The sequence below is a fragment of the Emys orbicularis genome, chromosome 5, assembly GCF_028017835.1.
Source record: "Emys orbicularis isolate rEmyOrb1 chromosome 5, rEmyOrb1.hap1, whole genome shotgun sequence".
In the NCBI taxonomy this organism is placed as follows: domain Eukaryota; kingdom Metazoa; phylum Chordata; order Testudines; family Emydidae; genus Emys; species Emys orbicularis.
This window is the reverse complement of record NC_088687.1, coordinates 133,037,003-133,063,926: the sequence shown is the minus strand read 5'-3', so window position 1 is coordinate 133,063,926 and position 26,924 is coordinate 133,037,003. Positions and strand designations below refer to the sequence as shown.

Sequence of the window (26,924 nt, the reverse complement as noted above, 5' to 3'; positions counted from 1 at the left end):
TTGTACCTGATGGTATGGGCCCCCTCTGAGGGTTTGAAACACCAATTGCACCATCTCCTCTCTCCACAGTTGAATGTCAGAGCTAACTTTGATTCCATTAGGAGTCTAGTTACAGGCTGCTGAGCTGAATTCACTTTGGGTCAATGGTGCACCAGCACTGGGGCTCCCCTACTACACTATGAGCTGAAATCGCTAAGAGCTGAAATCACAAAGGAGCTAAAGTTACTAAGAGCTGAGATCACTGAGTGCTGTGTTAACTAGTGGGGGAGCCTGAAGCTATATTGCTCAGCAGCTGGTGGAGCAATTTGTGGGGACGACTGGAGGAGCGGCGTGGAGCCTTGCGGGGCCGGTTGGAGTGGCCCAAGGAACGGCGAGCGGAGCTGTTTGCGGGGACGGCTGGAACGGCTCACAGGTCGGTGAGCGGAGCGGAGCGGAGCAGCTTGTAGAGCGGAGCAGTTCGTGGGATGGCAGGAAAGTGGACTGGCTCGTGGTGAAGGCTGCGGCGGAACCCCCACGGAGAAACAGACGGCTGGCCAGCCTCGGATCACGTAAGGTGCCCCTTAACACCCTGCGTGCCCCCCCCCTTTTGCTCTGGGGCTGCACTGACCAGGGACAGAGACTTTGGGGGTTGTTGGACTTTTGGGACTTTGTGTGGTTGCTGGACCCAAGAGACTTTGGGGGTGTTGGACTTTGGGGACTCTGGGTGATTTTTGGGTTGTTGGATTCAAGAGCCAAAGGGAAAGGACACGGCCCAATTTGCTGGGGTGGGTTTTGCTCATGGTTTGTGTTATGAATCCTGTTTGTGGTGTTTTTCCAATTTTATGCTGATGTCGTTTACCTCATGTTATTAAACATTTTCTGCTACACTCAGACTCCGTGCTTGCGAGAGGGGAAGTATTGCCTCTTAGAGGTACCCAGGGGGGTGGTATGTAATTGTCCCAGGTCACTGGGTGGGGGCTCGAGCCGGTTTTGCATTGTGTTATTGAAACTGAACCCCTAGATACAGAACCCGGCCCTTGTTGCTGCCAACTTAGATGGGCAGAAGGGTTACACATACTTCTCCAACCGACAACCCAGAAATCACTTCCCTCTCCCTCACCTCCTGCATTACCCCCAACCACAGGTGCCAACTTTTGTTGGTGCCGGTGGGTGCCCACCCCCGGCCCTGGCCCCACCCCGACTCTGCCCCTCCCTCCCCAAATCCCCACCCTGGCCCCGCCTCCTCCCCCAAGCGTTCTGCGTTCCCCCTCCTCCCCCCTCCCTCCCAGGCCTGCCACGCGAAACAGCTGTTTCGCGGCGCAAGCTCTGGGAGGGAGGGGGGAGAAGCAGGACATGGCGGCGCGCTCAGGGGAGGAGGCGGAGGTGAGCTGGGGCAGGGCAGAAAGCTGCCGGTGGGTGCTAAGCACCCACCATTTTTTGCCCGTGGGTGCTCCAGCCCCGGAGCACCACAGAGTCGGTGCCTATGCCCCCGACTCCCCCAAGCCTTTGCACTGCTTCCAGAGGGTGTGGGAGTGGGAAATACATTTCTGTATTGTAGTTTAAATGAATGAACTCAGAGTTCTCTATTAACATGCCTAGTAAGGAATTTATTTGTGAAACAAAAAATCCCTGAATCTTTTTTGTTGTTTGTATTGTTACAGACATGCTTGCTGACAGGTATTTTGAAATGGATTACCAAAATAATGGAGACTGGTGTGATTATATTGTGTTCTTTTGACAAATAAAATATGCAGAATTTTAAAATATTATGTGCAGAATTTTTAATTTTTGGAGCATAATTCCCCTAAGAGTATTCATATTTGAGGTAAAATACATTACAAGCGAGTTGTACTTATACCAAAAACAAGAATTACAAACCTAGAAAAGTCAGAGATAAATTTAAAAGAAAATTAATCATGTTACAGTATGGAAATACACAGTGAGGGCACCAAAACAACCTAACTCCGTCCGGTAATGATGCAGTGCAATTAATATATGATTGTGATTAAAGCATTTTAGTGTTAGAGGATCCCATATCTGATTATAAAAAGATTTTTAAAGGCACATTGGAGTTTTTCATATATTTCTCCCTACACCACAAAGTTAAGATTGTTTGGGTGCTTAACAGAACTTTTTTTACTTTAAAAAAAATCCAAACACTTCAAAGTGTAAACATTAATTCTGAAAATCCTTCATTTTACAGTGCTTGAGTCTGAGGTAAGTGCAACATCCTTGTAATATCATTACTCTGAAGTTCTGGATAACTACTGACAACCGTAACTCTATCTTAATGTAGTTCTTTGTCTGGGAATTTCCTTACGTTTACTTATACACACGTATACTTTCATACATGAACCCTAAAACAAATCCCATGATAATGCTGCTTTACAACATTTCTAATGAGATGCAGATATGTAATATCAACCTTCCCTCTTCATTTTATTTTCTTTAGATTCATAGATTTTTAAGGCCAGAAGGGACCATCATGATCATCTTGTCTGATCTCCTGCATAACACCAGCTATAGAACCCACCCAATAAATTCTGCATCAAGCCCAGAACTTCAGCTTGAACAACAGCATATTATCTAGAAAGTGCTGCAGTCTTGATTTCAGAGGGCAGATTTACTTCTACACCAAAGCAGGCAGAGCACCCAGTCAGTTTGCATCACCAGAGCAAATGATGTGTGAGTGGTAAATCTGGCCCTTGATTTGTAATGGACTTTATGGGGCTGTGATGGAGACTGCTGCTGTGTCCAGGCTCTGGAAAGATTCCATGGCTGCATTACCAGCGTGAGCAGCAGTGCCTGACAGGTTCCTCAGAGCGCTGCTTCCTCAACTACAAGGCATGCTGAAGTTGCACTGCTGGGGGGATCTAATCCAGGAGCATGGAGGGTGGCGGGGACTGTAGGATGGTCTTGATTCAAAGCATGAAACTATTCACTGGGTGGCGTGGGTTCCCCGTCTCACAGACGGGGATCTGAAACAAAGCATAAGTGACTTGTCGCATGTCACACAAGGAGACTAAGGCAGAGCCAGGAGCTGAACTCAGATTTCTTAAACACCAGTCCAGTACCTTAATAATAACACCATTCCTCCTTAATAAGGGCCCCATGTGCTACCTACTCACTACACGGGCCTTCTGCTGTCTGATGAGATAATACCTCAGGGTGACAGGGATAACACAGAGGATACATCCTAGCCTAAATTCTGGCTATGGTGTAAATATCACCGTGACTGGCCCTACTGCCATAGATTGAAAGGGCTCATGTTTGAAAACAGGCTCCACAACATCAATTACATCTTGAAACGTGTAACTGGGGGGAGAAAAGGGGACCCAGATATGAGAAGGCAAAGAATCATCAGGCTGTGTAGCACCCCTGGGGAATGCTACCACATCAATTTGGGCACTCCATTCATAGACTTTACATGCGTCTGACGAAGTGGGTATTCACCCACGAAAGCTTATGCTCCAATACATCTGTTAGTCTTTAAGGTGCCACAAGACTCTTTGTTGCTTCATTCATAGACTACAATCTGTGAACAACTGTGCCATTGGCCAGTAGATGGCAGTATTTTGATACTACTTTGCAGAGTTTGCGATTTCAGGCCAAACAGGCCAGTTGGTTTCTGAAGGTTTCTTTACTGATATGGTCTGATTAAAGAGGGAGAAGAATAATTGAGTTAATGGGCTTCGCTGATCACAATCTTTTAAAAAAAAAAACACATAGCTAACTGTGAGCCTCTAAAACCCACAGCTAAGTCCTCACTCACATGAGCAGTCTCCGTGAAAGACATGGGATTACTTATGAGAATAACTGCTCACCATATAAGTAATAGGAGCATGATTGGCCCTATATCACTAAGTTGTTATAGATGGTCTTGTGTGTAAATGTATGGAAATCTGCAGCCTGCTCTGCTACCCATTGAAGAGTGTCCTTGTTAAATAATGAATCCACCACTGTAACCATCTTATGCCATGTAAGCCTCAGTTTGAGCATTTGAACACCCCACAAGTGAGTAACTACAAATAGTTATTACAGGCAACAGAGGCATGAAATAGACAAGCCAAATATTTCAGAACAGCTTTCCTGGGGCTATAATGCTGGTGACTTCCAGGATTTTATCTTTTTGCATATTCACACAAGTGATTTTCCCCTTTCTGAGCACTTACAAATGTGTTGATTTCCACTGTGGGCTTATCAACAAACATTTCCAATCACAGACTAGATCATATATATATATATATTATACACACACACTAATCTGAAACCCTCCTCACTCACCAGGTTTCAAAACCTGGGCTCCAGCCCAAGAGGGAATGTCTATGCTGCTATCTTTAGACACATGGGATCTGAGACTCGCGGTTGTGGTTTTGGTTTGGTTTGCTTTATTGCAGTGGAGACATACCTACTGATTACACTCACACCATCAGCAGCATTAAAGATCATCATACTGGAGAATATGATTGTCAACTGGCCTTTCCCAGTGATACAGGCCAGTGCAAAAACCTCCTTTTTTCTACACAGAGATGCGCACTTAGAGATCTTTGAAGATATTTAGGTGCCTAATTTGTATTGAAATCAGTGGGAGTTAGGTATCAAAAAAGCTTTGCATAGTGGTTCTTAGGAGACAAAGTATGTCATGGAGACCAGCCACTAAACAGGAACAAAGACCCACACTCTCCTTGGGACGGGGGGAGAGAGGAGGGAGGTACATTATCTTGCTTTTTCCAAATAAAGGGCTCACACAAAGCAATTTACACAAGTCTGCACTGGGAGCACAGCTGAGCAGAAGAATTACTCAATGCTTCTCTGAACCCCACAGCAAGCAAGGAGAATGTAGCTGCAGCTCTGTTCCTGGAGTTGGCACTGCATACACAACATCTTCCAGAGCTGGCCATCTCTATGGCCGGTGCAGGGGGTGGAGATCATGGCTCACAGCCACTTCTGGGGTGGTTAGTGGTGCTGGCTATATACATTGCTTGGGTTTGCATGGGTACAAAGATTCCACTCTATCTAGACCCTGCATGGAAGAGCTCCTAGCACAACCACATCCTTGCACACCCATGGAGACACCAGCAGCATTCTCTCCCAAAGGAAGCGCCTTACTGTCAGGAGAATCTGGACAGGACATCAGCCCAACTATCTCCTCGGGCAAGGACACTGGGGACATTCATGAATATTTTCATGGCAAGGAGGTAAAGGGAGGTAAACGGATCTGAAAACTGCTGTAAAAATGGCTGGGAGATTTTAACCGCTTAGATACAAGGTCACATACAAAATTCCTGGTGCCCTCCCCATAGAGCCCTTCAGACATTCCACTCATAAAACCATCAGTGTTGCAACTTTACCTCATAAGTCACTATCACCAGGTTACAGAGACCAACACCACACAAGAGTAACAGGAAATGCCCTTGGATCTAAAATGCATCTCGTTTATATGAATGGGTTATTTGCATGTTCACTCTGGAGGGACGTTCCCTGGCTGGGCTGCCAAGCGTTCATAAACGGTCCTGTTTGCACTGCCTGGTGAGCTGTTCAGCATTGCCCACTGAGACCTGTCAAGATGCTCTCACAGACCCAGCTTCTCTGGATACTAGTGCTTTGGATTCAGGGTGAGCACTATATCAAGAGGGAACAAACTTCATAGGCAATAAAATACTAGCTAAGCTTAAAATAATATTGCTTACTTACTTTGCAATCTAGTGTTTAATAAATTCTTAAATGAAAAATGAATTTAAATACCAATTTTAATAACATGCCATGATTGCATGAATTTTCTTTCCATATCTAGACTCCTATGGCCAAATTGTTCTGACTCAGACTCCAGAATCCCTGGCAGTGTCTCCTGGAGAGCGAGTCACCATCAACTGCAAAGCCAGTACCAGCATTAGCAACTACTTAGGCTGGTACCAACAGAAACCAGGACAAGCACCTAAGCTCCTTATCTCTGATTCTACCAACTGTGTCTCTGGGATCCCAGCCCGGTTCAGTGGCAGTGGGTCTGGGACTGATTTCACTCTCACAATCAGCAGCGTTGAAGCTGAAGATGCTGGAGATTATTACTGTCATCAACGCCTCAGTTACCCTGTCACAGTGATACAGACCATTACAAAAACCTCCCTGTGGACAGAGCGTGCTCTGTGGTTACTGTTTGTTACAGCTGCAACCAAGATGGTGAATTTTATGAATTAATTCAAATAAAAACCAGTGAGTGACTCCAAATACACCTGAAATTTTATACAGCACCAAACATCCCCAAACCATCAAAGAAATACCGGGATCAGATCACCCTCCGCTGAAGCTCAGCTCCATTGGGGTGGAAGGAGCAATACTCTGCAACTGGATCCCAAGATTGTTGTAGCCCATTAGAACGACAGGGAGTATTTGATAGGTCTCTTCTTCCACAATACACGTGCTAATATTCATCCCTATTATTGCAAAACTTGCCATGGGGTGTCTGAAGACTCCAAGTAGTCATGGCTCTTGTCTGGGGTCTCATCCAAATGACTGATCCTTTCAGTGCAGTTCACCTAATGCCACCAGCAACAGAGGGTCCTGTGGCACCTTTAAGACTAACAGAGGTATTGGAGCATAAGCTTTCGTGGGTGAATGCCCACTTCATCAGACGCAAGTATGATTGCCTGATGATTCTTTGCCTTCTCATACCTGGGTCCCCTTTTCTCCCCCCAGTTACACGTTTCAAGATGTAATTGATGTTGTGGAGCCAATTTTCAAACTTGTGTCTGACGAAGTGGGCATTCACCCACGAAAGCTTATGCTCCAATACCTCTGTTAGTCTTAAAGGTGCCACAGGACCCTCTGTTGCTTTTTACAGATTCAGACTAACATGGCTACCCCTCTGATACCTAATGCCACCAGAGATCATGGGTTCAGTACAGGCTCAGAGGGAGGAGCGTCTCTTACTAAACCATCAACACCACTTTCTGCAGTAACTCCATTTTTCTCAGCAGCCTCCCATCCAAGTATTTACCAGACCCATCTCTGCTCTATGTTTGGCAGAAGATAGTATCTGAACCTGTATCTGCATGGTTGCAGGCGGACGTACATTAACATTGTTTGTATCATCTCTCAAGAGCACAGAAGGTTTTGCAGGTGAAATATTTCCCATTCTCAATTTTTTTCTTCTCCATCCCTGCAGGGGGTTAAGAATCCCGCTGAGTTTTCTTCTCTTTAATCTCCTCCCTGGAAGACACATGTGTCAGGGACAGACTTCTGGTATATTCCAAACCACACCAACTATCTGCTTCCCATCCTTTCTTCAACCCAGGTGACTTTGTTTGTGACGTTCTGTACCTGGGGGGAACACCCAGCACTCCCATGTTCATCCTTATAATATGATTGTGTGGTATCTAATGCAAAGTTTGTCATGTCGAGTGTCTTCGGAAGGCTCATGATGCACTGAGCATTGTTGTTATGGTAATGTTATAGTAATCGTTGTTATAGTAATGTTATAGGTTGTAATTTCATGTATATAGTTATGAGGCTAAAATGTGTCCTCATGGCTTAAAGCAAGCCCAGGCAAAAACTCTCCAGAAGCGGAGGGGCAGTTCACACCTCATCAGGGCATGTATGGGACAAACCCAGCCCAGCCTCACAGGAACAAAGGACACTGGCCTAGGCAACAACAAAGGATCTGTTCAACTCTCGAGTGAGTCACCCCCTTTCTTTGGTCAGTTTGGGACTGCGATGAGGTAATGCTCACCTGACTCTGAAGGGATGGTGGCAAAGACAAGAGGGAAGAAAGAACATAAGAGGGAAAGACATTTGCCATGCTCTTCCTCTCTCTTCCACCTCCATCTACAGACATCACCACCAAGCAATGGAAGTGCTGATCAAAGGGGAGAGCCTGGCTGAAGGGCAACCAGCCAGCCTGTGGTGGGAAGCATCTAAGTTTATAAGGGCATTGAAAGTGTTAAGATCAGCTTAGAATGTGTTTTGCTTTTATTTCATTTGACCAAATCCGACTTGTTGTGATTTGACTTATAATCGCTTAAAATCTATCTTTGTAGTTAATACATTTGTTTGTTTATTCTACCTGAAGCACCACGTTTGGTTTGAAGCGTGTCAGAGACTCCCCTTGGGATAACAAGCCTGGTACATATCCATTTCTTTATTAAACTGATGAACTCATATAAGCTTGCAGCGTCCAGTGGGCATAACTGGACATTGAAAGATGGAGGTGCCTAGGGTTGTGTCTGGGACCAGAGATATTGTCTAGTGTCATTCGGTGGCACGACCCAAGGAGCAGCTTACATGCCAGAGGCTGTGCGTGAACAGCCCAGGAGGGGGGGTTCTCACAGCAGAGCAGGGTAAGGCTGGCTCCCAGAGTACAGGATTAGAGTGACCTAGCAGATCACTGGTCCAGATAACACCAGGGGAACGTCACACCATCCCTGCAGGGTGTTAAGAATCCCTCTGAGTTTCCCTCTCTTTAATCTCCTCCCTGGAGGACCCATGTTTCAGGGATAGACTTCTGTTATATCACAAACCACACCAACTATCTGCTTCCCATCCTTTTTTCAACCCAGGTGCCTTTGTTCTACCTAAACACACTCGGAGTAGGACTTTAAACTCTCTATTGATTTCCCTTTGGATTCAATTCTGTAGGGAAAGCGTCTCAGAAATAATTAGAATTAAATGAACCTATATCAGCTACCAAAGCATCAAGGTGACTTTTCATGACTATCGACAGATGAATTCCAGAAGACGTGCCTCCCTGTCATATGGTTCTAAAGTTAATAACTGCACATTAGTCACCATGACAATGAGGACAAATAGCAAATCACACATTTAAACTATCAGAGGGGTAGCCGTGTTAGTCTGGATCTGTAAAAAGCGACAAAGAGCCCTGTGGCACCTTATAGACTAACAGAAGTATTGGAGCATAAGCTTTCGTGGGTGAATACCCACTTCATTAGATATAAGGTGCCACAGGACTCTTTGTCACATTTAAACTAGGTGCAGCAAAACACGTTTCCTTCCATGCCAGGCTTTGCAGAAAGACACACCAATGGGAACACCGAGGGATTCACTATCATGTTTTGTGGAAGGAAAAGGGGGGGGGAAAAGTTGAATGTTTGCAGGGCTCTAATGACGGCAGGTGAAAATAAAATCATTCTACACTCTCAGTGGTTGTTCCATGCATTCAAATCCACTACTCCCTTGGTGACCCAGGGAGAGAAACTGCAGAAGCACATGCTTAAAACTGACAAGAAGGGTCAAATGTGACCTTAGCTGGTTTCCAAAACAACTCAGTCCCTACAGCTCATCCCTGTTACACTTTGATGTCACTGAAGCCCCATTCCAGGTAGAGGAGTATTTGAATCACAAAGATATTACAACTAATTATAACTAGAGCGGGGCCCAAGTTGAGAAGTTCAGAACAGGATCTGGATCCTCTAAGCAGTAGAGGGTATCAGACCAGTGTTCTGGCTCATGCCCATCTCTAATGAGACTGTGCACATGCAGCATGAAACATAGAACCCACCTGCAATCACTGTAAATCTCTGCCTGGAACTAAAGCACAGAACATTTCCATACATTTTGCATATTCACACAAGTGACATTTCCCCTGTGAGCTGCTGAGAACTTATAAACTTTTCGCTTTCCCCTACAAGGCTCAGTGACAAGCATTTCCAGCCACCATTTGCCATGATGATCTCCCAGAGTCACTTTCTCTGGGTTCATGGTAAGAAGCAGCACAAGAGTCTGCAGGGTTATTAACCAATGTAATAAAATGCATGAAATGCTGCAATATTTTATTTAATTCATTCTTACTTTCCGGCATGACTTCTGATTAAATAACTCCTGTTGCTTTTACATGTAAGATGTCCTGCAGTGTAAAGCCTTGAATCATATATGCTGCCCTTGGTCAATTACCCTCTTGCTGCTCTTATTACCACCACCAATTTTCCATTTCTATCCATTTAGGTTCAAGTGGGCAGACTGTGGTAACTCTGACTCAGACTCCAGAATCTCTATCCGTGTCTGTGGGGGAAACAGTAACTATCAAATGCCAAGCCAGTTTTAGTATTGCTACCTACATAAGCTGGTACCAACAGAAATCTGGGCAATCTCCAAAGCTTCTTATCTACAGCGCTAGTAGCCGCCCATCTGGGATCCCAGCCCGGTTCAGTGGCAGTGGGTCTGGCACCGATTTCACTCTCACCATCAGTGGAGTTGAAGCCGATGATGCTGGAGATTATTACTGTCAGCAGTCCACCTACAGCATCCCCAACGCAGTGATACAGACCAATACAAAAGCCTTTGCAGTGTCTCTAGTGTGCAAGGCGGTTGGTTGCCTTTGTGTGAACAAAGCTTGCAAAGTTTCCTGTCAGCCACACATGAAAGAGGATGACTCCCCTTCTCAGCGCTTTCCATGAGCAATATGATGTCAATACTTCCCAAAAGCTGAGATTTAAAATGAGCTTCTATTACAGCCTCCTGGATGGCAGAGGGTTATCAATCAGGGAGGGGGTGTGCAAAGTGGCTGGTCCATTCCACCCCATCAATCAATTTTTCAAACAAAAACTGAGTCTCACAAACTCTGAGCTAGAACCAGTTTTTTCAGAGTAACAGTTGAACTGTGGTAAGAAAACGAGTCAGGGTTTGTAACTTTCCCACTTAGTTCTCTGCTGTCCGTCCAGATGATTTCCTGTCTGTGCTTCTGTACTAGTAAAACACCTGAGACTCTGAGAGCTCTCCTGTGCTGTCTGAAGGGCGAGGTGCGTCCCCTTACAACCCACACCAGCCATTGTATATTAGACCGCATCAGCCTGCACTGGGTGGGGTCACCTTGTATTTCCAAAGCCACCATTCAGCCCACACTGAGCTCTACCCCGATGAAACCCTGCAGAAACCAGCTCAGCCAACCCTGAGCATCCACCGGCCCTGCTGCTCCCCTGTCTCACACCTTTGAAAATTCTCACCTATGGGATTCCTCAGAGCTGGAGCTGTAATTACCATCATCTCTCCTGTACCCTCACCAGCAGCCATCTCCACATGATCTAAACACCCAAGGAGGCGCCTGACAGCTGCTTTGAGCCAACAAAAGGAAGTCACACAATAAAGATCAAAACCTCTGGCAGAATATAGATTAAATTCATCCCTGAGGCAACTCTGCTCAATTCACTGGATTTGGCCCCACACGTCTAGCTGGTCTGGTTCTACTCCATGAAAGTAGAAGAGACAGCTGAGATAATGATGGAGTCCAAAGGATTTGGTGCCCCCTACAGGTGTTCATTCAGATCTGCAGCAACCCATCCCCACCATTCCCATAGGAGGGGGCTCTGCTGAGTCAGCCACAGCATGGTTTGGGTTTGCTGTGTTGTGGGTTGGTTTGGGGGTATTTTGGGGGGATAGTAGGGAATAAATCCCCACCGGGCTTCCAGCACCCCAGCCTGCAGGGCCTCCCTGAGGAAAGATAATCAAGGTGTGGCCAGTCTATCTGTGTCAAGCCCTTCAAACTGGAGTTAGCTATTCTCATGAGAAGCAGAGACAGGTTTTCTGGTCAGCCAGAGCAGGGAATGAGGACAACACAGAAGTCTGCTGGTCTGTGTTATTTTGCGTGGGTTCATACTGCTGGGCTGCAGTTTCCAGGCTACTAAGCTGCAGGAAAGGATGGGGGCAGAGTGTTGGCTGGTTTGGGGTTTATACTTGAAGACAAACCCTGCAAATGAATCAGAAACTACAATGAGCTTGGTTAGTTGCTTCACCTGGGCCACCTGTGAGCTTCCTTTCCTGATGCTCCCTAGCCTCTGTTTGCCAGAAGCTGGGAATGGGCGACAGGGGATGGATCACTTGATTATTACCTTTTCTGTTCATTCCGTTTGGGGCACCTGGCTTGGCCACTGTCCTAGTAAGCACCATAATGATAGTATCTGACCATTCAGGATAGGCAACAATGAAAGGTCATGTTGATTGGGAAGCAAACAGCATAAAGAGTAGAGCAGAAAACATTTAGCCAAGAATTTTTTTTTTCCTTATAGGAAGAAAAAAATAAAAAATACAATTACAACAATGGGTTTCTATTATTGCACTTTGCAATAAAAGCTACACTTTAAAATAAAAGCCACCTGGATGATATTTGTAATATACACACACACATACACACCCCATGATGTGCACCAGGCATTACTGCATATGTACAACATTTCCTCTATTGCTCCATTAACCAGGCTTTTGGAGCAGAACAGGGCTGCAGTGGTCAGGTTAAGCCATATAATTAAATGATCAAGATTAAAATTCAACATAAAAACTATTTAAAATGCCATAAACAGCCTCTGCTGAGCAGCTTTCTAGCATCTCTCCAGCCCAAAAGACACATCAGGAACATTCTCTGTGGACTCTCAGTTACTCAAAATCTCTCCCCCTCTCTGGTTCCTGCCCAAATCCCTTTGAACAACGGACACAGGGTAGGAAGTGAGGTTCTGAAACACACCTCAGTACCTGGGGCTGAGTATGCTAACCAGAAACAGTTTGAGCCCAGTTGTTGCAGTGCTGTAGATCATGTTATTTAGTTTGCTGTATTCTGAGACTCTGTTAGAAAGCAGAGCCATAACTTTCCAAGGGTAACAACTTGGCAGATGGTCTTCAATTTCCTACATAAGGAGATACTGGGCTATTCAATTATATGTTCATGGGGAAGGAGAAAATCTAGAAGATAAAATGATGACAGGTCAGGCTGCTAAAAACCTTCTAGAATATGGGTGGATGGTTTGGCTACTTATATCTAGTTGCAGCATGTAGGATGTCCCCTCAACCATCTTGCTACTCCATTCTTATAAACCACATGACCAACAAGACAGTTCAGAATCCTGCTTCTGCCATTTAAGTGAGGTGTATTTACATGACTTGTTCCTTTTGCAAATTCACACATGAGCGACACTCCCTTCCTGCCCTGCTGAGCTCGTATAAATGGAACTGTTTGTACTGCACAGTGCCCTGGTCAGCACTGGCGGCTGAGAACTGTCACAATGATCTCCCACACTCAGCTTCTCTGGATACTAGTTTTTTGGATTCAGGGTAAGAAAACACAATAGACCCAGCTTTAATGAACAGCAACAGCAGAGACAATGCGAATATATTCTATTTGTTGTAACAGATATGTTATTTTATTTGTTTCTATTTAATAACCTATAAAGTTAAAAACGTATTCAATATAAAGCTATAACTCTGATTAATATATCACAAGTTCCTCTATTTTCTTTTTACATCTAGACTCCACTGGGCAGAAAGTGCTAACGCAGACTCCAGAATCTCTATCGGTCTCTCCAGGAGACACAGTCACTATCAAATGCAGAGCCAGTGAAAGCGTTAGCAGCTACCTAGCTTGGTACCAACAGAAATCTGGACAAGCTCCTAAGCTCCTTATCCACAACGCTTCCACCCGTCCCTCTGGGATCCCAGACCGGTTCAGTGGCAGTGGGTCTGGGACTGATTTCACTCTCACAATCAGCAGGGTTGAAGCTGAAGATGCTGGAGATTATTACTGCCAACAAGGCTACACCCCTCTCACAGTGATACAGACCAATACAAAAACCTCCCTGAGCGAGAGCACAGCGCTGAGCGTTTGTCACAGCTGCATGTGCAACACCAGCTTCACAGATTTCATAACAAACAAGAAAGAGGAAGTTAATTACACAACTCTCTGCCACTACTCCCACTGTCATTTCTAGTCTGGACACAGAGGGGGAAGAGAAAACCTAACTCCACCTGGCTCTTTTAAGCAAAGGCTATTGATAGAGGCAGAGTGACCCTTTTACAACAGAAATTGCACGGGGAGGAATGGGAAAAGCACTGTTTGTGCAGTACCTTGATCCATGGCTGGAGCCCCCAGGAGGCACGACAGGAATACAAATAACGACAGTGATTAAGAAATACGAGGCAGTTTTTTCCAAAGAAATCATCTCCCATTTAGGCACAAAATAAATATTCCACAGAGCTCAGCAGGTTGGATGTCGAGGTCTGTTGGAAGCCTGGCCACCCCTGTCTCAATAGGAGTGGCTGGGTGGCCCATATTTAGGTGCCCAAATGGGAGCTGAGCTTTTTTGGAAATCTGCTTCTTTGAGCCTGAGCCGAGGCCTAGAGACATTAACGGAGTGTTGCCACTGACGTCAATGGGTGTTAGACCCTACAGACATGTCCCCAAGCTGCAGCTTCCCCCATAGGTGCTCGAACTGGGGGAGCTGGGATGCTGCAGCGTCCCCTGGCTTGGAGTGGTTCTATCATATACAGGGCTTATAGTTTGGTTCAATGGCTCCCCCCACTATACAAATTGTTCCAGCGCCCCTGGCCTCCCCCAGCTCAGAGGCAGTGGGTCTGGGAGTAATTTCCCACTCACAGTAAGCGCTGTTGAAGCAGTCAGTGCTGGAAATCATTTAATGTTAGCAAGGCTGGGACTGGCCACTGTCACAGTGATACAGACCAACACAATGACTGCCCTGTTCTCCATGAAGCGCGTTGGGCTCACCACGGTATGTGTCACAGCCAGGTGTCCAGCCATTGCCACCTTCATGGCAAATCAAAACAGGAAGGTCACTGACTGATTCCGCAATTGAAAAGAGCGAGAAAGCATGACATGCTGTCCGGATGGTGTCACTGCTCTATGGGAACAAGGGCAAAGTAAAGTCCTACAGCAGCCTGGCCTGCTGTGTGTGTAGGTACAGCTGTCATAATCAGAGTCTAACGCCAGAAGGGACCACCAAATCCTCCAGTCTGACACCCACACACTAAACCAACAACCAAATTATTACAGCCCACAGCTGAGTATTACAGCTGAGCTGTTTGTAAGAATTTCCCATACATGTCCTACTGATGGGCCAACTCCTCAGATCCTTCCTTCCCCAGCATTTACGAGAGCTATTCACATTATTCATGGGGAATATTATTTATTGCAAATTTGGGGTAAAATTCTCCCAGGCACAAGGCAGCTTAAGCAGCATTTTCAGGGCTTAAGTGAAGCTTTAATGGTTCATAGGCCTTGGGCTGGACCCCAACTCAGGGGGAATTTCACCCAGAGCCTGTTTATTTCTTCCTGTGCTGGCTTTTGTGAGTTTTTCATTGTTCTTGAGTCTTCCAAATGATTTCTGCAGACAAGTTTTAGCTTATGGACCATACACAAACTGTTCCCCTGCACTACATTTTTCGTGGTGAGTGGTCATGTGAATCATGGGGTATTTTCTCTGCTTGCTGTACAGATGGCTGTATCCTTCGAATAGGAGATTAGTGAATAACAAGTGGTGATCAGCCCCTGAGGAATAAGACACTTACATGAGCCAATTTTCATGCTAAAAGTCTATGAAACTTTCAGGATTTGTGAACATTTCCATGAACACCCAGGACCTATCCAGATTTTCACATGCAACCGATGAGATGACTCCAGAAATTACAGCCAACCCAATTTGCTGCTTTTAGATTTGACTCACAGTTTACATTATTCATTATTCTGGTTTTTACTCAGTCCTCATTCAGGCAAACTCCCATTCTCCAAAACTGACCCATGATTTGGCCCATTATTCTGTTATTTATATAGAACTTTATAGCCAAGTTCCTGTCCCCAGGGAACTAATCCAGGGGCTACTGTCCTGCCTGCATTATTCATTTTTATTTTTAATACATTAAAAATCCCTTTTTTATTTCACCTGCCACGGAATTTCCACCGGCCACAGAATCCACGGATCTGCCTCAGAATTCAGGTCCACCTTACCATGGAGTAAAGAGGGCTCCATGCAGATGACTCAGGGAGGAGAAAATGAGACTCATTTATTCAAACTGACTTGTTAACTGTAAATGTCACTTTCCTTAAAGAATCTTTTCAAGCATGTTTCCTTTTACATTCAGTGAGAAATGTCACCACATCCCCACTATGGAGCCTGAAAACAGACCTCAATTAGGACCAGATTCTGACAACCTGGCTCACGTTGAGCTACTCTTTGAACAGTCCCAATGATTTAAGTAGGACTGTTTGAGGAGTAGGACCCTGTTCATGACAAGTAAATCAGAATCTGCCCTCATGGTAAATGTAATACCACAGGCATCATTTGGGTGCTTTCAAGCACCCAAATCCAGCTAATGGGCCACACGGAGGGGAAGTTTGCATATTTATATTTATTTTGCATATCCAGGCATTTCCCTGTAGCTCAGAGGGGTTATAACGGCTCCATGTTACAGATCATGGTGCATTGAGCAGCAGCTGTCAGTCCGGAGCTCTCAAGATGAGGTCACACACTCTGCTCCTCTGTGTGCTAGTTTTCTTTATGAAGGGTAAGTGTATTAGATTAGAATCATAGAAAAATGTATATAGAGATGGACAATAAGCTATAGAATATCATCAGAACAAAAATGAGGAATGATTTATCAAATATATGTCAATTCTTATTTATATGCTTCCACATGCTCTGTCTATATAAACAGCAGAATTGAAATGGTTTCATATTAAATGAAATTCTGGATGATAACAATGCTCTGACAATTTAAATCCTTACACTATCATGTACTAATACAGAAACATGGATTTATGCTTTAATCTCACATGCAGATGCCAGTGGGCAGATTGTGATGACCCAGACTCCAGAATCCCTGTTGGTGTCTCCGGGAGACAGAGTCACCATCAACTGCAAAGCCAGTACAAGCATCAGCAGCTACATAGCCTGGTACCAACATAAATCAGGACAAGCCCCTAAGCTCCTGTTCTATGGTACTTCCTCCCGTCCCTCTGGGGTCCCAGACCGGTTCAGCGGCAGTGGCTCTGGCACTGATTTCACATTCACAATCAGCAGGGTTGAAGCAGATGATGCTGGAGATTATTATTGTCAGCAGTATAACAGTGCCCCTCTCACACAGTGATACAGACCAGCACAAAAACCTCCCTGTTCTGTTAAGTTTCAGACTCTCACTCAATGTTTCAGCTGCTTCCTGTGCAGCATCCTTAGATCACTGCCTCTGCTGCCCTGCAGTGGGGTGGCTGAGTCAGACTTCAGTCACCTCCCTCCACACTGAAGCACTTCCAGTCCCTTCAGGAGCTCACACCAGGGGTTCAGCACTCTTTACTCAGCAATTGCTCCCCAACAACTAACATGGATTTGCTCTTATGAGTTGCATCCAACTTCCTACTGACAGCAGGTTACAATCCAAGCACCATTCTACTGAACTGACAAAATGGATGGAGAACTACACCTCGGCTTTGTAAAGCATCCACATTGGAAAACTGCAACAGTCTAATCGAAACAAACTGTGCTCAGAGTAAAAGACACTATCTGATCCAACCCCTTCAGTTCAGTTAGTTGTGCTCATTAAAACATGTTTGGTATATGGAATCATCCAAACATCTGTTCCTCCTGCTTTGGCATCATACTAGTGGACTAGAGTCCAACAGTTCAGAGAAGAGAGCTGGAACCTCAGTTCTTTTTTGAGTTCTACATAAAAGTGCTACATGTTTGATACAAGTGATGGTAAAAATATTAAAGCGGTGCAGGAAAGTAAGATGAGCTCTTTCTTAAGGGCCAGAAAATTGGCATCGCAGAGACAGCTGCAGGGAAAACAAGGAGAGAAAAATGAAAGGAGGAAGACAGGGAGGGTCATCTTTAAATTGCACCCAGGATGTAGAGACAGAGCAGCTGATTTAAAGACTCCACAGAAGTGACATTCTAATCTGAACATACCCAGGTGGTTTACTGTCCAGATCCCAGCTGGTGCAAATCAGCAGAGCTCTGTTGATTTCAGTGGAAATACACTGACCTAAACCAATGGGTCTGGCCTTGTGTATTCATGAACAGTGACTCTCTTTGAAGCATCATGTCCTTCCAGCATCCAAAGGTCTCTCACCAGTCAAACACAGAGGAACCCAGTAACCCAGTTAACAAAATGTCTACCTGTAACAATACCCCATGTATTGACGATTTCTTTTAGCTGACTTTTCTTGTAAACCCCACTAAAGAAGTTGCAGGCAATCTTCACACTGAGCAAGCCAGCAGAAGCAGCTGAAAAACCCATTTTCCACAGCTGTGTGTGTAATTCATTCAACAGAGTGGGGATCTAATCACATCATTTAAAAAAATTAAGCAACCACCTGGCTCAGGGAATGTGTTGTTGATCTCATCTCATACAGACATCCCCCAAATAATCCCTGCCCCATGGCCAGCGCCACCATGTCAGGTAAGAACACACATCATTGTGGTGATATCTGATTATGGGCTCTTCAGGAATCTAGGAGATCCCCGATATGGGATCCCAGGGTGATGGCATGGCCTAGTGGTTAATGCAAGAAAGGAGAGTCAGGAGAACTGTGGTTCCCCGGCCTGGTCTCTCACTGACTCACTAACGTTGGGCAAGACACACTTCTACATGCCTTGGTTTTTCATCTATAAAAAACAGATATGTTAAATTTCCTCCCTTGTTAGAAGACTTAATTAGTTGATGTTTATAAAGCATTTTTGAAATTATAGTACATGGTGCAAGGGATTATTAAATGAAATGCATTTTTTTTTGCTTCCTACATATGGAACATTAATGGAAATATTCTACAGAGTTTATTGCCCTTGCGCTAAACCAGATCCATCACTAACACTATTCAAAATTGGATTGGATTGGACAGAGCACAGGAGACCATGCGAAGCATATAAGAGGCTAGAACTCCTACTGGGATTTTCTGCCTTCCACTCCTATGATTCTACTATTATGGGGCTGCTGGTGGGAGCTGAATGTTTTCATGTGTACAGTGTCTTTAATAAATGTACACATTAGTGAATGGACTTGGCTGTTTGTATAAAGGAGCCCTCCGATTAGAAACATGCCAAGCTACATCTAAAAGGACTTCCATGTCCTTTCTCAGGATGCTGTTGTAATTTTTCTGGGTTGTCGATGGCTGTGCTTCTCTTAAAACAGCCAACCATGGCCATGGGAAGGGATGATCTAAGGAAAGGAACATTTCCAAAATCTAGCTTGGCCTCTTTGCATTTTCATGCCCCAGTGCCATTTCCTCACTGCTCTGACAAAGGATTATAAATCTACCGGGTTGCATTTTACATTTCACTGCTGGGCTCTGAGCTTCTAGTCACCCAGAAGAGTCAAGATGATTTCACACACACGGCTTTTCTCGATGATGTTTTTTTTTTTTTTCCCCTGGGTTCAGGGTAAGAACAAACAAAAAGATACAATTAAAAAAAAAACTTTCGTGGTTTATCAGGTATTGTATGCCATTCCAGGTATGTTTAGTTTCTAATACATTTAATCATGTGAAATGTACATTTTAAAAAAGATGTGGCATCCACAGAATTTTCTTTCTGTTTCTAGACACCAGTGCAGAGATTGTGATGACTGAGATTCTGATGACAGTCTCCAGCGCCCCATCAGTCGGTGTAGGAGAAAGCATTATCATCAGTTGCAGGGCCCATTCGGGGATTACCGATGACATAGTCTGGTACCATCAGAAATCTGGAAAAGCTCCAAAACCCATTATCTAGGAAGCTTCTTCTCAGCCTAATGGTGTCTCAGCCTGGTTCAGTGGCAGTGAATCTGGCATTGATTTCACATTCACCATCAGCAGTGTTGAAGCTGAAGATGCTGGAGATTATTACGGTCAGCAGTATAACTGCTATCCTCTCACAGCAATACAGGCTAGTACAAAAACCTCCCCATGCTGTGCAGGGTGGCTTGTGCTGGCCAGCTGTTCTACACTCATTCTGTGTAGGCCTCTCTACACCTGGAGGCCCCTGTAGCTGTTGTATCATATTCCCAGTTCAGTTCTGTATGTGCAAGAAATGAAGCAACTTCTATCATCCCTTTAGTTTTGCAGCCCATTTCAGCTGGTTTTGTATATTCCCCCATATCTATGATGTTCCCATTAAAATGTCAGTATTGATTGGTTTGCTTATATTTAAAAAGATTTACATACAAAATCTAAAACGATGAAGTTAGAGTCCACTTTGCTTAATAATCAGTCTGTAGCACAGCCGGATTATATTGGAAATTATTAGAGCCATTATAATGTTACCTGATATTGCTGAATCAGCCAATCTGGGGTTAGAAATGTGATACAGTTACTGACACACCCCGTTCTATGGGGCTCACATCATCCCACCCCTCCTACCCCGTCAGCTCTGCTATTGAAATAAAGGGACAAGGCTGGGCCAGGCTGAACGTGAAGTGCTCTTCAAAGGGGCTCCCCTGTGGCTCTTCTAACACAGATTCCTCTTACCCCTCAGAGGGGCTTCAGCTGTGACGGGGGCCTCACACACAAACACAAAAGGAATGTACAAGGGTTAGGGCAAGATAGCTCCAGACTCGTCCTGGCCCAAATTAAGAGACCTCATTTGAAAACAACGGTGCCTCGGTTAGACTCCCAAATTGTACATTTGTGTGCTTGTATCAACACATGGAAGCATAAATTCCCTTTTCCATGAACCTAAATCCAAATCAAGCATCAACCTCTGGCATTTGGATTAACACAGCTCCGTGGTGGAAAATTGCCCCCCCCCCTTATCAAATACATATTGAAATGTACAACTAGAGAACTAAAGAGGGAAACATGCATCTCTATAAAGATGATCGTACAATACTGCACTCTGTGGGGGAATGCACTAATACTTGCTTGGGCAGTCCTTTGATGAATTAAACTGTGAGGAATTCTGGCAGCAGCACCGGCCACTAGATGGCACTAGAAAGACGGGAATGCAGGAACAGAGATTTCAGTCAATCCACTGGCTAGAGTTAGTCTGACATTAACTCAGCAGGATAATATTAAATTAATGGTGTCTGGTGAGAAAAGAAGCTGCTCCTGAAGCATTTGGGGTTGGAACAGTGTGATTTGCTGTCTTTCCTAAGAACCACTCCAGTTCCTCTTTTGCAGTAATGTCCATGGCACTGAAGCTGTGAGGGATTCAAACTTCACAGCGAGAGAGCAAAAGAGAGCACATTTTCCTTGTCTCTGGCCAAGGTGAATGGACCTTCTCCAAGGTTCTTTCTCTCTTCTGTTGGTAAAAAAAATGTGGGTGAGGAAGGGGCCCATATGGCCAGTCATTGGGGATGTCTGTCCCACCCATCCCTGCTCAATAACACCCTCATTGTGACTAATCATTTTCACTATGTAACTGACAACAAACAAATCACACAATTATCAGTGAGAACTCTGATCCCTTATTGATGAGACATAGCTTCCCTTGTGGCACGCATGTCATTTTCCCTTTAAACAATCAATGAGGGTTGCCTGAATCAAAGCAGAGAGTTAGATCCCAGCCCCTGCACCAACTCATTTTCTGCAGGGATTTCCTTATAACTGAACCCACTCAGCACAGCTGCAGACCCACACACCCACTCACACGAAATAAGCCAACACTATTCCCAGAATAGGGAGATCTTAGTCTAACAGAGCAATTTCAGAAGTGAATATACCATCCAATGGGACAACAGCAGTGGAGCTGCGTAACAGCCTAGGCAGGACCTGTGATAGAATCGCTCTCACTGGATCACAGGATAGTTGTGCCATATTGCTACAACATCTCTGCCTAACAATGAAAAGGTAGGAGACTGGGAGGCACTTGGAGGGCGAGGATTATTTGGTGAAGCCAGGTGAACTCTGTAGGTACTTGACCACAAAGCAGGATCCCCTGCTATTAATGCTCGTCGGCAGCATGTGATGCACCAGCCAGGCAGAACTGTAGGAAAGAGACCTTTGTTAAACGTGCTGAGTGGCCAGTGTTACATGCAGAGGCTAGTTTGTCCCTTAGCAGCCTTTCCTCTGTTTGCTTTCCCGAACCCTGATCTCACTAAAAAGACCCTGTCTCCAGTTCCTCTCATCATACAACAATTAGGAACTCTGCTGAACATATATAGGTGAGGAAACCACCACACAGCGGAGAAGCGAGCACCTGGCTCACATCACATCCTGTGAACCTAGGTCTCTCCCTGTCAAACTCCAGTCCTTGTGCCATGGCCAGCCCCGCCATGTCGGGTGGCCACAGGACACATTTTGTGGCTCTCTACCCATGTGCTGTCTCAGAGTCAGCCATTACACATTCGTAACTAAGAGTCTCCCTAGAGTTCCCAAGAGCCCACAAATGGAAACCCAGGAGAGGAGCATATCATGTGGCTAATGGAACAACTGTGAGTCAAAGGAGCTGGGTTCTAATCCTGGCTCTGCTACTGGTCAATCGTGGCTGGGTCACTAAACCTCTGTGCCTCACACTTTCTCATCTGCTTAATACCGATACTAGTAATTCCACAATGACCCTTGGGTAGAAGAGGAAAGATATTCATTGACAGAGATTACATTTTTAAAGGAAAGGGGGGGAAAGGAAGAGATAGGAGAAGAGGGATTGTCAAGTCCAAATTGACTAGCACCAAGGCTATTCAATCCAAACTGGATTGAATGTGAATGCATCTGACATAGAGCCTGATTATCAGAGGGCGGCTATGATAGAGGTCTATAAAATCATGACTGGTGTGGAGAAAGCGAATAGGGAAGTGTTATTTACCCCTTCACATAACACAAGAACCAGAGGTCACCCAAAGAAATGAATAGGCAGCAGGTTTAAAACAAACATAAGGGAATACTTCATCCCTCAACACACAGTCAACCTGTGGAACTCATTGTTAGGGCCAAAACTATAACTGGGTTCAAAAAAGAATTAGTTAAGTTCGTGGAGGACGGGTTCAACAATGGCTATTAGCCAAGATGGGGTCAGGGATGAAACTCCATGCTCTGTGTGTCCCGAAGCCTCTGACTGTCAGATGCTGGGACTGGATGACAGCAGATAGATAACTTGATAATTGCTCTGTTCTGTTCATAGCCACTGAAGCATCTGGCATTGGTCACTGTCGGAAGACAAGATACTGGGCTCGATGGACGGTTGGTCTGACCCCATATGGCTGTTCTTATGTAGGTGTCAAGCACCTACAGCTTATATTCACTTGTACATCTGTAAATGAGACCCAAGCGAGTGCTCTCTGGCTAATTGACACACCTTGGAGGTGATGTTGTGGAGAATACTCTGATGGGAAGGCCAGACATTGGGAATCACTGCTTTGTCTAAGGAGGACAAGGTGCCTTTCAAGGGCTTGAAATCAGTGACATCCAGAGTGTGTTCAGATGACCAGGGCTGAAATGAAGGCTCATCTCAAGACACTGGTGGCACATCCAGAGTGGATATTTAGGGGAGACATGTCAGATCTGCTCAAATATACGTAAGATCTGCAAAGACGTGTATATATAGCATCTGAATCGAGGGGAAAAACACACATCATTGTAACGTAGAAGAGCAGCAGGAGATAAGACAAATATGAACATTTCACATCTCTGGGCTGAAACTAAAAGTGCAGTAAATTTACATGCATTTTGCATAGGGATGCGGTGTCCTCACTGCTCTGCTGAACACATATAAACATTTCATTTTCCACGGCTTACTTATGAATAAGCTTTTCCAACCACGGTCAGGCAAGATGATCTCACGCACGCCCCTTCTCTGGCTGCTGGTTCTCTGGATTCAGGGTAAGAAATCAATAAATACAAAATGTAAAACGCAACAGAGAGTCCTGTGGCACCTTTAAGACTAACAGATGTATTGGAGCATAAGCTTTCGTGGGTGAATGCCCACTTCGTCGGATGCATGTGAAAAATGTAAAACGTCACACATCAGTGTGACAGAAGATAAGAAATGTTGTCATTCCGACTTATTTAATTAATATTCTACTGTTGCATTTAGTATAAATTCACACTGGAATGTTCAAACTGTGTTTCAGTGTCTGAACACTTGTGATATCCTGTATTATATCTTTGATCATTCTCTACCCATCTTCTCTCTTTCTCCAGACTCCTCTGGGCAAATTGTGATGACTCAGTCCCCGGAATCTCTGGCAGTGCCAGTGGGAGGGAGAGTCTCTATCAACTGCAAAGCCAGTACGAGCGTTGGCACTTGCCTAAACTGGTACCAACAAAAACCTGGACAAGCTCCCAAACTTCTTATCTACTACGCCACCAGCCTCCAGTCGGGGGTCCCAGCCCGGTTCAGCGGCAGTGGGTCTGGCACTGATTTCACATTCACCATCAGCAGCGTAGAAGCTGATGATGCTGGAGATTATTACTGCCAGCAATGTAACAGCTTACCTCTCACAGTGATACAGACCAGTACAAAAACCTCCCTGCTCTCTGCAGCGTGCAAGGCAGTTACCGTTTGTTGCGGATGTAACTATCTGCATTTCACATGTTCTGTCAAACACGAAAGAAGAGTAACATTTTCCATCTGTGAACATACAGTGAAAAAGAGAACACCGAAAAAGCTAACGTGTTTGAATAATCACATTGATACTAGAATATACACAGAGGCCCAAGGCTCACTACAGTTTTCTCTGCTTTATCCCCAATCTTGAATCCCAGTGCACCGGACACACTTACTTGTGTTTCAATACAAATCATTCCAAACAGCTGTTACACCTTCTATCTTTCAGCCTAGAATGTTTACATCCTATAGCAAACTGACTTAATTCCGTTACAGAGAGCTGATCAGAAACAGGAATTCTCATATTGTGAGAAATTCCAAATTTGGAGAAGGTGGAGGGGGGCTTGTTGTGAATCAGCATGACAATTTGAAATTTCAAAATGTCCTGTGATATGAAAATTTCCAAAAGCAATGTTTCATTTTGATTTAAACTTCATCTACTTGACCTTTATGCTATAAATATAAAATATAATATGTCAAAATGATTACAAAACTAAAACACTTGAACCACATTCAAAGGAAATTATTAAAATGAATCACTGTGATCATTTTCCCCTGAACATTTCAACATAATTGATGTCTTCCCAGAGGATGTTTAGATTTTGTCAAATCCACATTTTCTGAAGTAAAGCTGTCCCATCAGAAAAATTTCAACCTCCTCTATTTTTATAAATACATTCCTAAAACGGCCTGGGTAGCTCCTTTCATTGGAATAGATCCTCAATAAAATCCCACTGGGAAAGTCTCAGTCATTATTAATCTAGGAAAACTGTACTAATTTAGGAATTTGTAAATGGGGGCCTGTTTGCAGAGTATCCAGAGTCTCAAAGTCCTGTGTGGAAACAAATCCCCGAATGCACACAAACCCTGAGACATAAGCAGTTAATAGACTCAGAGACTTTAAGGTCAGAAGGGACCATTATGATAATCTAGTCTGACCTCCTGCACAACGCAGGCCACAGAATCTCACCCATCCCCTCCTGTAGCAAACCCCTAACCTATACCTGAGTTATTGAAGTCCTCAAATCATTCTTTAAAGACTTCAAGGTGCAGACAATCCTCCAGCAAGTGACCCGTGCCCCAGGCTACAGAGGAAGGCGAAAAACCTCCAGGGCCTCTGCCAATCTGCCCTGGAGGAAAATTCCTTCCCGACCCCAAATATGGCGATCAGTTAAACCCTGAGCATGTGGGCAAGACTCACCTGCATGCACTCAGGAAAGAATTCTCTGTAGTAACTCAGATCCCACCCCATCTAACATCCCATCACAGACCATTGGGCATATTTACCTGCTAATAATCAAAGATCAATTAATAGCCTAATTTTGGCAATCCCATCATACCATCCCCTCCATAAATTTATCAAGCTTAGTCTTGAAGCCAGATATGTCTTTTGCCTCCACTGCTCCCCTTGGAAGGCTATTCCAGAACTTCACTCCTCTAATGGTTAGAAACCTTTGTCTAATTTCAAGTCTAAACTTCCTAATGTCCAGTTTATATCCATTTGTTCTTGTGTTCACATTGGTACTAAGCTTAAATAATTCCTCTCCCTCCCTGATATTTATCCCTCTGATATATATATAAAGAGCAATCATACCTCCCCTCAGCCTTCTTTTGGTTAGGTTAAACAAGCCAAGCTCTTTGAGTCTCCTTTAGGCACACACAGGATTTTCAACAGGGTTGGGGTGGGGCAGAGGTTGGTTGTGGACACACCAGAGAAGCACTGTGCCCCAACAGACAGGGCAGGGGGGTGGCCACACCGCTGGGTGCTCACCAGCTGTTCCAGAATAGCGTGGGGTGCACACACGCTCAGACTGGGTCTGGCTAGCACAAGCCGGCAGGAGCTGATGGAGGAGGTGTTCAGTCAGCTTCCTGGGGGCTGCTGGGCTGACCACACCCACCCAATACAAGCAGCAGCTGGCAGGGTGGGGTAAACAAGGCTGAAGGGAGAGAGGTCTGGAGGTTCCCCTGCTCTATTCACACAACCCCCTGTGGCTCTCAGGCTTGGGCACCTTCCAGGTGATAGAGGTCAAGGGAATGGGGCACTGACGCAATGGGCAGTGACGGAGCCTGGCACACTGATGCCACTTTTCAACTTTTCAGTGCTGTGCATACACCCAATATCTGAGCATGCTCAGACCTTGGGGTGTGCTCTTCCCAGACCTCATTTTCATCCTGCCTGTGTTCACCCTTCAAGCCTTCTAGAAGAGCCGTCCTTCTGGAGGTGCAAAATGCCTACAGCCACTGGTGCCGCTGCAGAGACGCACGGAGCCCCTGGTAGTGCTGCTTCCTTAAAAACCTGGCCCTTAAATAAAAGGAAAAAGTGTTATAAAATGAATAAATTCAAACAAACTCAGCTGACTGGATTTAAACCCCCCACACAGTAAATGGCTGAATGATTTTAGCTTTTCTTACTTGTGTTTCAATCTGCAGCCTGCTCGGTTACTCTTCATTAATCAAACAGCCGTTGTTACCCCCTCTGCTTGGAAAGCTAACTCTGGCTGCTTTACCATCTGAACCATGCAAATATGTTATAGTTAATGCAGCCAATGACAGCCTGAAACCATCAATCTGACAGCTCAAAGCTCCTCCCTGGCATTAACATCTGGTCATTTACATAACTGGGATCTTTTTGCATATTCACACATGGCTGATGGTCCCTCACTGAGCTGCCGAACACATAAATGGTTCATTTCCACTACATGCTTCACTGAC

At 44.9% G+C, this 26,924-nt stretch overlaps 1 protein-coding gene across 1 annotated transcript; it reads left to right on the top strand.

Moving 5' to 3' along the window:
• Positions 1–5,530: 5,530 nt before the first annotated feature.
• On the top strand, positions 5,531–10,385 carry LOC135879698 (immunoglobulin kappa light chain-like). Its single transcript, XM_065405747.1, has 4 exons — positions 5,531–5,594; positions 5,774–6,075; positions 9,054–9,078; positions 9,934–10,385. The coding sequence occupies exons 1-4, from the start codon at positions 5,546–5,548 to the stop codon at positions 10,383–10,385; spliced, it is 828 nt and encodes a 275-aa protein (XP_065261819.1). The 5' UTR covers positions 5,531–5,545.
• Positions 10,386–26,924: the final 16,539 nt, after the last annotated feature.